Consider the following 14,878-nt stretch of genomic DNA (forward strand, 5'->3'; position numbering starts at 1 on the left):
CTTTAATTAACTTTAATTACTCATTGATGTACTTCAACTTGCAACGAAGTCGTTCTAGTAACTTTGAGATATTTCTTCAGTAAAACGTATAGGGTATTCCCTAGTTGAAACTTCAGCATGCCTGGCTTCCATTTCTTATTTTCCTTTGGGATGCCATTGTTTTCTTGGCTCTGCGCCGGCTGCCTCCAGTCTGCGCCTGGCAGGGAACTACTTTTTGGGATAAGAGGCCAAATGGATGCTTATAGGCAGTTTAAATGTAATTCAATATGTCTGGCACTTCCACTTTGCAGCACCTCGTGCGCGACGCACTTCCACTTCTCGATGCCCGGGAGCAGCGACTCCTGCACCTCCACATCCATCTCCACATCCACATCCACCTCCATCTCCAGCATTTCATCCTCACGCATTTCGCTGCACACACTTTTGTGCGAGCATGAATATAATTTCATTTTCATAAAGTTGTCGATGTCAGCGCTGATTTAATTCCATTTCATCTCATCAGAGCTAAGAGCCGCGGCGCGTGCTGAAACAATTAAACTTAATTATGTCTACGGCCTGTCATCGCAGCATGGATATATGTGCGGATACGTAATACGTATATCCCCTCATAAATACGTAAATACGAACGATTTCATTTGAGCGCTGATAAAAAGTTGGGCCCTCGAATAGGAGTCGATTTAATGGCAGGCCGTACATGTGCAGTTGCAACAGTTTTAATTGATAACTTTTTAATGAATTTGTGAACGCCATTTGGCAGTTGCTTGTTGGCCGGGCCATGTTGTTGGCTTCAACGGACTGATTGCAGTAAATTAAAATTAATTAGCATGCAAAATACGCTGGTGTGGACAATGCCATTAACGTGCAGCGATTTAAAGCGCGGTCGTTAAATAATCATTATAATTCTTCACGCTTTATTTAACAGCAATTTTCATTAGTTCATATGTTTTTTTTATTATCAGCTTAATTGTGTAATTGATTTTATTTGTTAGGGCCCGCCGCAGTTGTTTGTTTGAGCAGCCGATTAATGGACGGATACATGAATAGGTGTAAGGATTAAATGCAATTGAGCCAATGCTAAATGAATAATTTGCTCGGATTAAGACCATTGAATCCGATAGATTCAGCTTCGTTTATTTGTTCACAAATCGGATACTGAAGTGATTAACATATCTCATGTAAATGCGGTTTCTGCATCAGACTGCATATTGAGCAAAGTAAGTTTACACATCCACTTGACTTATAATTAAATGACATATTAACAGTATCACAAATGAATATTTATTATTATATATATATAATATATATATATTATACTATCTAAATGCGGACTGCAAGCTAACCAAAATTTCTTAAGCTGGTTAATTTGCCCTTTGGTTTAACTTTGTTTGCTGGCACTTTAAATTCTCAAATTTAAAATCAGATAGTTCAAATAAGCTTCCTTTCTTCCTTTCCTGATGAATTTCAATTCAAGTTCGTAAAAGCGGAAACTAACTTATAAATGTCTCAGCGTTTTACCTCGCATAAAATAAGGACATCAAATTTGCATAACAATCAACTTCAGACGCACATATGTTCCCAATTCTGCTGCTAAATCTAGGGGAGATCTCAGATAGAAAGGACGTGGCAGTATCCCGGCAAATAACATTTAAAATAACAATAACGGGCACAACAAACATGATGCAATGTACCAAATTATCCGGGCGACTTGATAACACTGGGGCAGATGGAGGTGGAACAGGAGGAGCAGGAGCTGCGGAGCAGGAAGCCCCATGGCAATAAACCACAATCCATGTAATCTACTTAAAAGCTAATCCCTGCTGATGCTGTCGTGTGACACGGTGGCAAAACGACCGAACACGGGGACAATTACACGGGCAAGGATGCGAGTATCAACATCATCATCATCCACCAAATGGTTCAGGATAATGGCGGGAGTATGGGCAGGATCAGGAGGAGGAGCAGGAGCGGGAGCACCGCCAAAGGTCGCCACGTTAACGGTAAGTACTTACCTAGCGATTTGTTTAAAATTGAATTTACGTCTTGGCTTCTTGCCCTTGCTCTCGCCACGACCCTTCTTCCACACGTGGGTGCGCCAGGCGGGATCCTGGTACTCGAACGAGGGCTTCAGGTAGTACAGAGCCATCTCCTGATGGAACACCGGCGTTATGGAGCCCGACAGCGGCGGCACGATCCAAATCCAATCAGCGGGACACCCATTCCTGTGGAGAAACAGAAACGATTTCAGCAACGGCAAGCGATGTCCTTTAATTGACGAGGGGGTGACTGAATCCTTTGGACTCATTTCCAGTATTTTTAGTGCCCCAAATGGCAGATTACCATTAACTAAGTTAATTGTGGATGCCCCCGTCTGTCGTTGCCATAAAAATAGACACAAGGCTTATGGTTTTGATTTAGTACTTGTAAAAGGAGACGATTTAGACTGGTTTGGGCATTCTAAAATAGCCCATTTAAACAAGGTTAAGGACATTTGTGAAATGGTAATGCACTCCTTATTTCGAAATCTAACTATACCAAAAAAGTAAACAGTAAGTAAAGTAAAGCGCTTATTGCGCAAATGAAATGCGAACAATGTTATATTTATTTATAACTTCCACAAAAAGAAAAACTCTGTCCTTTTTCCCAACGCCAATGAAATAAGTTTGACAAATTGTGCGGCATTTATGTGTCTCGCGAGCACTTTACATAAACGCTGGCGACAGCAAATTGGAAGCGATAAATTTACTTTCGCACCTGCAAAAGAGTTTTCCGCGCGATTTTCCCCGCGGCCGTGGTAAAGTCAAATAAAACACGTTACGCCATAAACAAGCGGTTGGGATATGGATATATGTACATATACATATATATATATGTACATATGTGGATACGTTTGCGGATGCGGAGGTGTCATAAATGCCAACTCTGCCGGGTCATAAACAAACACACCGGATATAATCGCCTATCTGGGCGTTTACTCACCTGAGCTTGGACTCGTTTTCGAAATGCTTCATGAAGCTCTCGCTGGCCGTGTGGTGATCCACAATGGTCACGTTGCGACTCTGGTAGGAGTGGAGCACGGCGATGTTCATCTCCACCACGGCCTTGTCCTTCCACAAGGATGTGGGCGTACGGGTGTCCAGTTGCATCTTCAGCGCCACCGTCTGCGGTTAGTTAAAAATCAATTTCGTTACTGCCTAATCGCTCTAATCGAATAACTATGTCGATTTTCTATTACTGTTTTCGGTTTTGCGGCCAGCATTTATTAATTACCAACTATGCTACTGTGGTGGCCAGCTCCAACAAGTGGCCCACAGCCTCTTGCCACTTGCCTCTTGCCACTTGCCACTTGCGAGTTAGAAGCCACAACGTATGTCAATTATTAATTTGGCCACAGGCCATCGAATGTCACGAGTGGAGCTGATGCTTGCAAATGATTGACTTTGATGAGGACAAATACCACAGGATAATGGGAAATGTTTGCCAAAGCGCACGCATTTTACGCATAATAATAGGAACGAGCTATGTACTTTAATAAAAATAATTATCACTAGAACTACACTACATTTGTTAGCTGTGATATTTGCATTGAAAATGTTTCTTTTATTTTAGAATATGATTTTTAAAAAATGATTAGACTTAAGTAAACGTTTTCACTTCCTGGTTAAACAGAACTTTTTAACTGCATTTAGTACTCAATTAAGTAAGTGAAGTGGAAATAATGTGATCTATTTTTTATATTTTACATCGAGTTTCATCCACACATTGGCCTACCAATGCACCTGTGCACCTGTCCCAACATTTTGCTGTCATAAAATGGAACCCGATTTCCGGAGAAGTGCTAATGGCGTTTTCATGCTGCTGCAATCTAATTAGGCTGCTGAGATCGATCGAATTTTAAATGCATTGCCAGTGTATTTAGTTGCAGGTCAGAATCGAGCATAAAATTACTTTAATTTTCACTCAGTAATTATTGGCCAAGGCAACATTTTTCAGGACTTAAAGAGCCGCCGTTCTTAAGTGCTGTTAACCAGCTTACATCCACCGCCCAGCGGCACATAGCTGGTGGGTAAAAAGAATGTTGGCCCAGTAAAAAAAAAAGAGGGCTTTATGTGGAGACAGCAGGAATGATAAGGGGGAGTCCCCGGTTGCCGGGTGGTCGGCACATTATGCGGCCTTATAATGAAATAAGCGCCACATCGCGATACAGCGACAAAGACATCAAGGACATCGGACAAGGACAAGAGCAAGGACAATGTCACGGGGATGTGGAAGGGAGGCGGATATCAATACTAAAATTACCACACATATACATGGTCGAATGTCTTTTTACTCCAACTTACCTCCAGCATATTGCGGCGATTTGTGTCGCATAAATTCCGGCTGCCAATCTCTGTCGACATGTACCAACCGCTGAATGTGGTGGCCGTAAACTGGATGCCGCCCACATCGAACAGCATACTGGACACGGCAGGCAGGGCATACCATCGCAGTCCCAGATCCGAGAACCATTCGAATCTGCAATGGGAGAGCAAAAGTATTTGGTGCTTTTATTTCGCCAGCTCGATTCATATTGGGAGATATGGCTGATGGTGCGGCTGGTTGGGTCAGTGGCCACAGGCCGCGATTGTGGATGCAAATCCATTGGTTATACAAGCCATCAACCGACCAGCTGATGTACGTCGGACGTAATCCCGACGTGGCAACGACGACAAGCTAATTGAGTAGCTAAACACTAAAGGGTCCCAACTAAACCGCCATAGTTCGCATGATTTTGAAACACATTTTATGCAGAATTATACAGTTTAATGGAGTTATAAAATAACTCAATAAATGCCAAATGAAGAGATACATTACCTATAAATGAAATTTGAAATTGAACGCATAATACAACCGATTTAATTAAAGAGTCACGATGTCACGTAAAAAAGCGCTTAGCCAACAGCATTAATCATATTTGCATGGATACTTTGGGACATTTACAAACGAACAACAAATTAAATCATATAACTAAAAATCATATAACCGTGAAGTTATGGAATAGTTTATGTGTGGTATAGCCTCATTGAGTATTTAAGCTACTTCCCCTACTTACAATAAGACACATTTGTTTAATAGACGCAGTCATGCAAGTCGGCCAACTACTAATTATACCACTACTTTTACTGCTGCTTGGCCATTCGTTGGGCCAACTGAGGAGGACTCCCATCACTCGGCAGATCAACCAGAACCAGACCCATGCCAATGTGAAGGCGGAGAAGATCGTGCTGGCGGCCAAGTACTTCCTGGTGGACAGACAATCCTCACAAACGACACAGGTGCTGGCCAACGGATTCAATCTGGAGTACACCATTCGGCTCTGCATCGGAACACCACCGCAGTGTTTTAATCTTCAGTTCGACACTGGATCATCCGACTTATGGGTGCCGAGTGCGAAGTGTCCAAGCACCAACGAAGCCTGCCAGAAGCACAATAAATACAACTCGAGTGCGTCCAGTTCCCACGTCGAGGATGGAAAAGGATTTAGCATACAGTACGGCTCAGGCAGCTTGACTGGATTTCTCTCCACGGATACGGTGGACATCGATGGTATGGTAATCAGGAATCAGACTTTCGCCGAGGCCGTCGATGAACCAGGTTCAGCCTTTGTGAACACCATTTTTGACGGCATAATTGGAATGGCATTTGGGTCCATCTCCGGAGGAATCACCACTCCCTTTGACAACATCATCCGGCAAGGATTGGTCAAACATCCGGTGTTCTCCGTCTACCTCAGGCGCGATGGCACCTCACAGCTTGGCGGAGAAGTCATCTGGGGAGGAATCGATCGGAGCATCTACAGGGGTTGCATCAACTACGTTCCCGTATCGATGCCTGCCTATTGGCAATTTACGGCTAATTCGGTGAAAGTCAGGGACATCCTGCTCTGCAACGGATGCCAGGCCATTGCCGATACTGGCACCTCGCTCATCGCCGTTCCCCTGCGAGCCTATAAAGCGATCAATAAAGTGTTGAATGCCACCGATGCTGGAGATGGAGAAGCCTTTGTGGACTGCAGCAAGCTCTGCAGATTGCCGAATGTTAATCTAAATATCGGTGGCACTACCTATACGCTAACCCCAAAGGATTACATCTACAAGGTCCAGGCGGATAACAATCAAACCCTGTGCCTATCCGGCTTCACCTACTTGCAGGGAAATTTACTATGGATACTGGGAGACATATTCCTAGGAAAGGTCTATACGATTTTCGATGTGGGCAAGGAGAGAATTGGATTCGCCAAACTAAAGAAGCATTCAAGTTATCGAGTTTATGCCTCCAGTTATGTGAAAGAACCACCTAGCTATGGCATCGATTACTATTCCTACGGCGATGAATACTCCAGATTCTTTACCTGACTCACTTATATTTCGACTCCAGACTAATCCACCTGCCTATTTGTCTCATAAACCTCATGTTTAAACACTTGTATTAAAAAAGATGCGTAAAACGTGTAACAAATATTTGCCGAGTTCTTTAATTTCTAAGACTAAGAGAGAGTTGGCTCTGTTTCCAAGTCAGCTTAAGTATGCCAACAGAGCTCGTGGACGTCATTAGCTTCCAGAAATGGAAAATTTCGTTGCTATTTATGGATATTTGCAGTTAGACAATAAAAAATTTGGGAGAGCAGACAGAAGTTATTTAAATTTTGAACCCATTTCAAATCTATTCACAGTCGAATTTCAGCCGCAGACATGAGACAGTTGTTAGTTTTATTGGTGCTTGTCGGGATTGGCCATTCCGCTGCCAAGTTGAATCGCGTCCAGCTCCACGTGAACAAGAACTTCACCAAGACCCATGGCAGTGTTAGGGCCGAGAAGACCGTGCTGGCCTCGAAGTACTCCTTTTTGGCGGAGAACTCTTTCAGTGCCAGTTCCTCGAGTGCCACCGAAAACCTGCACAATTCCATGAACAATGAGTACTACGGCGTGATTGCCATCGGAACCCCAAAGCAGAGATTCAACATTCTGTTCGACACGGGATCCGCCAATCTTTGGGTTCCAAGTGCCAGTTGCCCGGCTTCGAATACCGCCTGCCAGAGGCACAACAAGTACAACTCGGCGGCATCCAGCACGTATGTGGCCAATGGTGAGGAGTTTGCCATCGAATATGGAACCGGCAGTCTGTCGGGTTTCCTGTCCACCGACACTGTGACCATAGCGGGAATCAGCATCCAGGATCAGACATTCGGCGAAGCACTCAGCGAGCCGGGTACAACCTTCGTGGATGCCCCCTTTGCTGGAATCCTGGGACTGGCCTTCAGCGCGATCGCTGTGGATGGAGTGACTCCGCCGTTCGACAACATGATCTCCCAGAGACTGCTCGATGAGCCCGTTATCTCCTTCTATCTCAAGCGACAAGGAACCGCTGTGCGCGGCGGAGAACTGATCCTGGGCGGTATTGACTCGAGTCTCTATAGGGGAAGCCTCACCTATGTGCCCGTTTCCGTTCCTGCCTACTGGCAGTTCACGGTGAACACCATCAAGACGAATGGCATTTTGCTGTGCAACGGATGCCAGGCCATCGCCGATACGGGCACCTCCTTGATCGCAGTTCCACTGGACGCCTATACGAAGATCAATCGCCAGCTGGGCGCCACTGATAATGGCGGCGGTGAGGCATTCGTGCGGTGCGGTCGAGTCTCAGCCCTGCCCAAGGTCAACCTGAATATCGGTGGCACTGTCTTCACCCTGGCACCCAGGGATTACATTGTCAAGGTGACGCAGTATGGACAAACCTACTGCATGTCCGCCTTCACCTACATGGAGGGTCTAAGCTTCTGGATTCTGGGTGATGTCTTCATTGGCAAGTTCTACACGGTGTTCGACAAGGGCAACGAAAGGATTGGTTTCGCCAGGGTGGCGGATTATTAACTTAACGTTGCTCCCGAAAAATAAATAACATAAGATAAATACATGCAATACATAAAAACCAACTTGGAGTATTTCCGTGGTCAACCTGATTTCGTTTTGAGTAGAGCTTACAATGTATGTGAGTAAGTTTTGAGTAAATCAGAAATCAGAGCGATAGTAAACTGTGGTAATAGCCCCCATATGGATGCATTATTATACTCACTTGGGATGGGTCAGCGGCACTTCCAGTATCAATTCGGGCGGGTAATCAAAGTAGTCCGGATCGTGACCATTGGCCGAGACCACCAATGGCAGTATGTCCCACTCGCTGCCCTTGCTCTTCCAGCCCAGCTTGGTGCAGACCTGATGGATGGAGGAGCGATGGGATTGGACATCAAACAAATGTGATTCGGAATCGAAAATCAGCATAAGGCCAGCGGGCAGGCGGTGGCATATATAAAATTGACATGTGTAAAAATAAATGGGGATACTTTGGGGCTCGGTTTTATATGCAAATACATCAATGTGGGCCTGGGTGTGTGGACTACGGATTGACTGAAACCATGGATCGCAGTGGGCCCCAACCGCTCGGCGGAAACATCTGCTACCGTATTTGTGCTCGTATTTATTGACAGCTTTGTTGTTTGTTCGGTTTTTGCGTGTTTAAAAAGAGATTTATTACAACGAGTTATGTAGCTATAGAGTGAACTTGCCACCCCCATTGTTGTTGTGGGCTTTTGGGGCTTTTCCAACTTGTTGGTTCGACAAAAGGTCGCCACATGGACAATTGGGTGGGTCAAAAGGGCGGCGGAGGCTCGGATTTAAAGGCAAAGGCAGTTGATGCGTGTAAATATCGCGAAGGCTGTGGAAAATACATATAAATATTTATGCATGTATGATATGTAAATTGATAGCTGGATTGCGCAGAACCATGTGAATAAATAAGAGCTGTTTGATGGCATTGTAAATATTTTCGAACCGTGTCTATAACTTTGCGTTCAAATAAACCGAAAATGAAGAGTCAAAATAAATTAGAACTACTAATTCACCTCTGTAAACTCGACGTTCATGGGATCGCCAATGATTTTCCCATCCGCCTGCTTGTAGCCGGCATAAGATATTAGCTGGTTATTCCAAATGCGATAATCATGCTTGGCATCTGTGCGCTGTGGAAATATCGTGATGGCCGATCTGCAATATGAAATCAATTTACTTCAAACAAGGCAACCGCAAAACAATTTGTGTACTCAAAACGTTAAAGTTCGCCAAAGTTGAATGAAACTTTTGGAAACAGCCAAAAGCGCTTTGCTTCCTAATGTGCGTTCAAGTCAAAAGTGCAACACCAAGCGAATCGAATGGTGAAGTTGAAAGGGATGTTGCCTGAAATATTCATGGCATCAAATTGGCAACAGCCCTCCTTACTTTCACCCTCTCTCAATTCAGCCAATTAGCGGGCCAAAGCCATAATTTGGCAATCACTTTTCGCAAACATTCCACTGACGCCTGCCACGCAGCGAGTAGATTATTTGAAAATATCGAAATTGTGTGTGCCAAAGAGCATGGGAAAATATTAATAATTATGTGCAGCTCCAAACGATTAGAGGGATTCCAAAATTGTCGGTTCGGCCTAATTTCCATAAGCTGGCAATTACGTTTTGCAGGAATATCAAAAATTGCATTCCTAATTGCGAGTGTTGATTGTTCAATCGAAATATTTTGGGCCATATATGATTATATTTTTAAAGTGTGCAAGTACTATGAGTATATTTTTCTTTAAATTCAAAGTCTGCACTCACATTTTCTTAGAAAAACAATGAATAAATATTTAATTGAGCCAACACTTGACCGACAAATTCAATTACCTCAGGTTGCCTTTATTTGTTGCATATTTAATGTGATTGCAAATGGCTTCAAACATGCCACTTGTTGTTGTCACATACCGACAGTCAAAGACCTGCAAAATACAGTGTATAAATAATAGAAATATCAGCTTGACAATAACGAATCACTTTTCCGAGGAACATGTATAAATTTCCACCTCGAGGGGTGTAAAAAAACGCGATTCCCGCCGAGCTAAAATTACCTAAAATATTCAAATGCTTGTAGCTGGAAACTAGAAAAAATCAACAGCACTTGCAGACAGAAAACTAAAAGTGTAAACAATTGTTTTTTCATGAATTTTAGTGGCCCGCCCACAGACACACATTTGTATTTCCCTTTTTTTATTCGCCTCGTCCAACGGGGCGGATGATAAATGTGACATAAATTTCTGTGTAACTTCTATATTTGTTTTATTTGCGGCATGGGGTCGCATAAGAGAGTTGTTCGCAACTTGTTCACACATCGAAACCCTTTTTCAATTATTTCGCTTCAATGAATTTTTTGCAATATTTCTGTTTAAGTGTCGAACTCGCACACCCTTAATTTTGCCTCTGTTATCTGGCTCCATACAATTGTTTTCTTTTTTTCCACACCTGTTTTGTGGGTTTCCGTGTGTTTTTGGGTCTAGGCCAGGTTGAAGTGCCTACAGTTGGCTTTATGGGATTTCTATGTTTAAGCCACTCGAAACTGAAATTCATTCTCGGCCAAGGAAAGCCCTTTTCATTCGATTTTCTGCTGTGTTGGGTTTTGTTAGGTTTTTTTTCTGTGTCGTAGGGCGAAACGATGTACAACGAGTTTCCTAATTAAGTTTGCAAAGCGCACAAAACTGAACCCTTTTTAAGTGCTTATGCCACACATACTTCATTTAATTTAAGCCAAAGTTCTCCCCTTTTTTTTTGTCTCGCCGAGTGGTATTGGATAGCTATGGAAAACTTTTTACATGTAATCAAAAGTCAGCGCTAAATATGAAATTAACATGGAAAATATTTATAGTACGTTGTATCTGTTTGCTATAAGTTTTAGTTAAACATAACATTTGAAAACTCATTCCCATAAGTTTGTTATAAATAGATTTATTTAATTTGAAAGCAGAATACGAAACTGACATTCGTCTGCAAATGCAAAGTACATTTGTTTGGCACTGAAGGTGACTACCTGTCTTTGGAAATCAGATTTGCCTTCTCGAGTTCTCGCCTAACAAACACACGTAAATCATTCAGGCGGAAATGCAAATCGGTTTACACTTTGCTAGGCACAACAAACACATAGAGTGTGTGCCATTTGGTGTGCCAACTAGTGATCATTATAATTTGTATACGAATATGTAGATTTCGGTTGAATCATGTGAATAAATCTTCGCCTCGGGCGCCATTTCTTTTTCGAGTAAATTAAAATTTACGAGGATTTGCATTTCAAATTTCAGCTTTGTCTCTGTCTATTTCCATTTTGACTCGGCTCTGCGCCTTGAAACACGCATAAATCTAGAATAATGTGGCCCAGACAAAAGGCACATCATACATACTATATATTCGTCTGTGATTTGTGCTCTGGCAAATTTGGCTGACTATTCCAGCGGGTGTATTGCCCATATAATTTTTTTTGGAATTGCATACGTTTAAGCCTAATGTGCCCTGATGAATTGTTGTCATATTTTGTGGCTGATGAAAGCTGATGTCGAGTTTCTGCATGACCTCGTCGGTCATGAATCACCGATAAATCCATCTAATCCTTATGAATTACGCCTGTGTGTAGCTTTGCCAAATAAAACTTAAAGACGTTTATCTGATATATGGCACTTGGCATAAGTTTTTCCTAAAATAATTTCGATTCATAACACATAAATCAGCATTCGTAGCACCCACCTGCAACTTGGACCATTGTATTCGGCCAATGCAACGTGAAGAATTGCGCCAGGCCAATTTGGCACCATAAATTAGCTCCGTTTCGGTTAGCTGATAATGTCCAGTGGTCTCAATGCTCTGGCGCACCTGTTTCCACCGCGTCTCGTGGGCGGTGGATGATGTACTGCAATCGAGATAGGAAATAAGTTATGTTAATTTTAAGTATAATATATCAAGGTATACTTATTATATCTAAAGTGTTATATGTTTTATATGTTATCTAATCGAAAGCTCACCGCTTTATCGATGTAAAGTACTGCTCCAGGAAGTCCTTGGCGTGTTCCAGGATAAGATCGGGTTTCCTGGCCTCCACCGCCGCATTGCCAATGTTCATAATGCTGCTCGTACAGGTGGCCTTCGAGCAGGAAAGAATCTGATGGGAATAGAAAAGCGAGTCCAACAAATAAGTCATCAAGTCGGAAAGAATACACTCTGTGGCCCATGTTTTGACAGCTTTTAATTAAACAAGTGTAATTGCTCATTTTGGTAATTAAATTTTTATTGGCACTTGCACTGCAGCAACAAATTGGCCATGGAAGGGGCAGTCGGAAAAGCGAGCTGGTGACAGTTGAGAAACAAGTGGAGAGTAACAATGGTACGAAAATTAAATTTATAAGAAAGATGAGGAAAACGCAAAGGTCCTTTTGGAATCCGCCCCAGTTTAAAAAGCATTTCACCGTCAATTGCGGATGTCGCTTTTCCTCCACGTCGTTTTCCTCGCGCGCTTTTCCTCGACTTAGCTTGGTTTGCTTTTTTATTTTTATGATGCGTGTCGTTGTAATTTTCATTTCCTCCACTCCCGCAGCTCACCTTTCCTCTTCTCAGTTTATTTGCCCGACGGTTTAATTTACTCAACGCCACGACTTCGGTCTGTCTGTCTATTGCTGCCTGGAAAAGCAGCCGCAATCCGCCCAAGACACCCGCGGTCATAATTAGTTTGTTTTTCCAGGCAGTTGAGCCCTTGGAATTGGCTTGGCAAAGTGTGGCATAAAAACTGCTCAAGTGTCGCAAGTGTCTAACTAAAAAATTTCATGCCGCTATGCTCGCTACAATTACGTCAATCATACGCAGCGTATGCCGCGGTAAAAGCAGCTTCTTGAGGCTTACGAGCAAGTTTAGTGGGTGAATGAATGGTAAAGGACACATTAACTGCTGAAATAAAGGAGCGATTCAGGGCATTAAACTGTAGAGTGAATAGATATAAACTAAGCCAATTAAAGAACCCTTGAGTAACTCGTTGAAAAGTCAATTTGAAAAGGAAAATCATTTTCAGAAAAGTCCTAAATAGAATCTAAAAAGGATATGCTGGCTTTCGATGTAAAATGTAAAATGTAAAATGTATGAAAAATAAATATTAATATAGAACGATTTTAAAGTGTGATTCTTTGCCTTTTATATGTCTTTGGTGCTATTCCCTTTTGAATATAAAATACTTAGTAAAATAAGTAGTAAATGTTGGATTTGCATAGTTGCATCCTACAATAACTGAAAAATCTGAATCGGTTGTTAAAATGTAATGCCTTTCGAACATCCTGGCGTTCAACCAGTTGTTGAGGCAATAAAAGTGGTAGGTAGCTAGTAAAAGTGGTAATGGCAGTAAAAGTTGAAAAGCAATACCCGTCAAAGTATCACAGTTGGCAAAATGCCGGCATGGGGAAATGCAAAGGATTAGTTTGTGAACGTACTTCAATGTTGAGCTGCGATTTCCACAAAGGCACATTAATTTTAGAACTCTCTCTTGTTTGCAACCGCTTTGCCCACAATAAAGTGCAGTTGCAACTTAAAGGCAAGCCACATACTTTGCCTTGTATGCACATGGCAAAAATGCAACTCCTCCTGCCTCGCCCCCTTCGGCCCGCCCACATAAACTTTGCCAATTTTCACTCAGCTGCACAAGACAAATTTATGCACAATGCAAACAGCCACCGAGCCCGGGAACCGAAAACATCACCCAAGTACGTTAGTTAGTTAGTTAGCAACTGGAAGGAGTTATTATCCTAATAAGCCGGAATCGGGCGCGGAATGCGTCTGGTTAAGTGGCTAAATTATTACTTTTCCGTGGGCGAGCAGCTCGTAAGCTAAACAAGACGTCATAAAAGCGCCGGCTTTTCATTTTCATTTCCATCTGTAGCGATGAAATGAATTTTTTTTTGCTGGATGGGTGGGAATGCAAATAATTGCCAGCGCGGGACTGGTTAGCACTCAAAGTTGTCCAAAATTGTTTTATGTAAATATAAACAGGAGGAGGTGGAGCGGCATTTGCAGCGGAACCGGAAATTGTTGCAGCTGCCGAAATAAATACGAAGGAAACGCTGGAGGATTTCCCGTACACCCACACACACACACCCACACAGACGAGCAGCTTAAAGTTTGCCGTGTAAGTTTGGTTTTCCTTGGGCCACGTGCCGCCCAACTCCACTGGGTGGCATCTCCGAGAGAAACTGCACTTTCTCCAGAAGAGGAGCAGCACTTGCCCGCCGAAAATGGTTATTTTTTCGCGTCTCCTCGTGTTTGCAGCAGAATTATGCCCTGCGGTGCGGGAAAGTGAAAGAAGTGCTGCCGTTTTCATTCGCCTTGGGGCATGTTTTCCCAGACAACAACGAATTGTGGATGCCCTCGCATGGATGGCACTGAATAAGACAGCAAACATCTAAAGCGGATTGCATTTATGCGCTTTTAGTTAGCAAACTGCCATTACACATACTGTATATCCCCTTAAAAAATCAATGGTTAAACATTAAGTAGAATTATGCTTATTTAAAAGTTGTATGCATGCGTAGCAATGCAACTTGTTATGCGAAATGTCAACAAAAAGTTAACCACAAGTCAGCCAATAAAAAAAGTTATTGGCAACACGACAAGTGCTCTCACCGAAACATCCGAAAAGAAAAACATTTTCCAGCCAATTGAATTTCCGGCCAAGCCATTGCCATAAGTTTCCCGAGACGCTAGTTTTCTTCCGGAGCAGAAACATAACCATGGAGGAATTCAAATATTAACTGCATTCTGCGGCAGTTAAGTTTGTTTTGCCACTTTTTGGCCCACCTTTTGGCCATGAAATTGAAATTGTACGGCAACTGGCACACAAATTAAGTGGAAATGCTGTCAGTGGTAATGAAAAATGCATCGAAAATATTTGCCCAAAGTTTCTGCAGTCGAGTGCATGATATAAACAGAGCTGAGTAGCACAGTCACTCACGAGGAGTTGAA

At 42.7% G+C, this 14,878-nt stretch overlaps 3 protein-coding genes across 6 annotated transcripts in view; 2 read left to right on the top strand and 1 right to left on the bottom strand.

Annotated features, from left to right (window-relative positions):
• The window catches only part of LOC117150424 (nitric oxide synthase), a 33,002-nt gene that overhangs the window by 9,721 nt on the left and 8,403 nt on the right, over window positions 1–14,878 (bottom strand). Inside the window, exons 4-11 of one of the 4 annotated variants that reach the window (XM_033317299.1) lie at window positions 11,905–12,041; window positions 11,630–11,792; window positions 9,827–9,840; window positions 8,936–9,077; window positions 8,110–8,249; window positions 4,338–4,512; window positions 2,977–3,158; window positions 2,010–2,219 (exon numbers count right to left, since the gene is read on the bottom strand). In XM_033317299.1, the coding sequence (XP_033173190.1) occupies window positions 2,010–2,219; window positions 2,977–3,158; window positions 4,338–4,512; window positions 8,110–8,249; window positions 8,936–9,077; window positions 9,827–9,840; window positions 11,630–11,792; window positions 11,905–12,041 (1,163 nt within the window). Of the gene's footprint in view, window positions 1–2,009; window positions 2,220–2,976; window positions 3,159–4,337; window positions 4,513–8,109; window positions 8,250–8,935; window positions 9,078–9,748; window positions 9,841–11,629; window positions 11,793–11,904; window positions 12,042–14,878 lie in introns of those variants that run through there. The other 3 variants (XM_033317298.1, XM_033317300.1, XM_033317301.1) reach the window with 3 other exon arrangements.
• On the top strand, window positions 5,121–6,436 carry LOC117150426 (lysosomal aspartic protease). The gene has a single exon (XM_033317302.1). The coding sequence runs from the start codon at window positions 5,121–5,123 to the stop codon at window positions 6,390–6,392; it is 1,272 nt and encodes a 423-aa protein (XP_033173193.1). The 3' UTR covers window positions 6,393–6,436.
• LOC117150427 (lysosomal aspartic protease) lies at window positions 6,727–7,907 on the top strand. Its single transcript, XM_033317303.1, has one exon. The coding sequence runs from the start codon at window positions 6,729–6,731 to the stop codon at window positions 7,905–7,907; it is 1,179 nt and encodes a 392-aa protein (XP_033173194.1). The 5' UTR covers window positions 6,727–6,728.

Source organism: Drosophila mauritiana, chromosome 2L (genome assembly GCF_004382145.1).
Source record: "Drosophila mauritiana strain mau12 chromosome 2L, ASM438214v1, whole genome shotgun sequence".
In the NCBI taxonomy this organism is placed as follows: Eukaryota; Metazoa; Arthropoda; class Insecta; order Diptera; family Drosophilidae; genus Drosophila; species Drosophila mauritiana.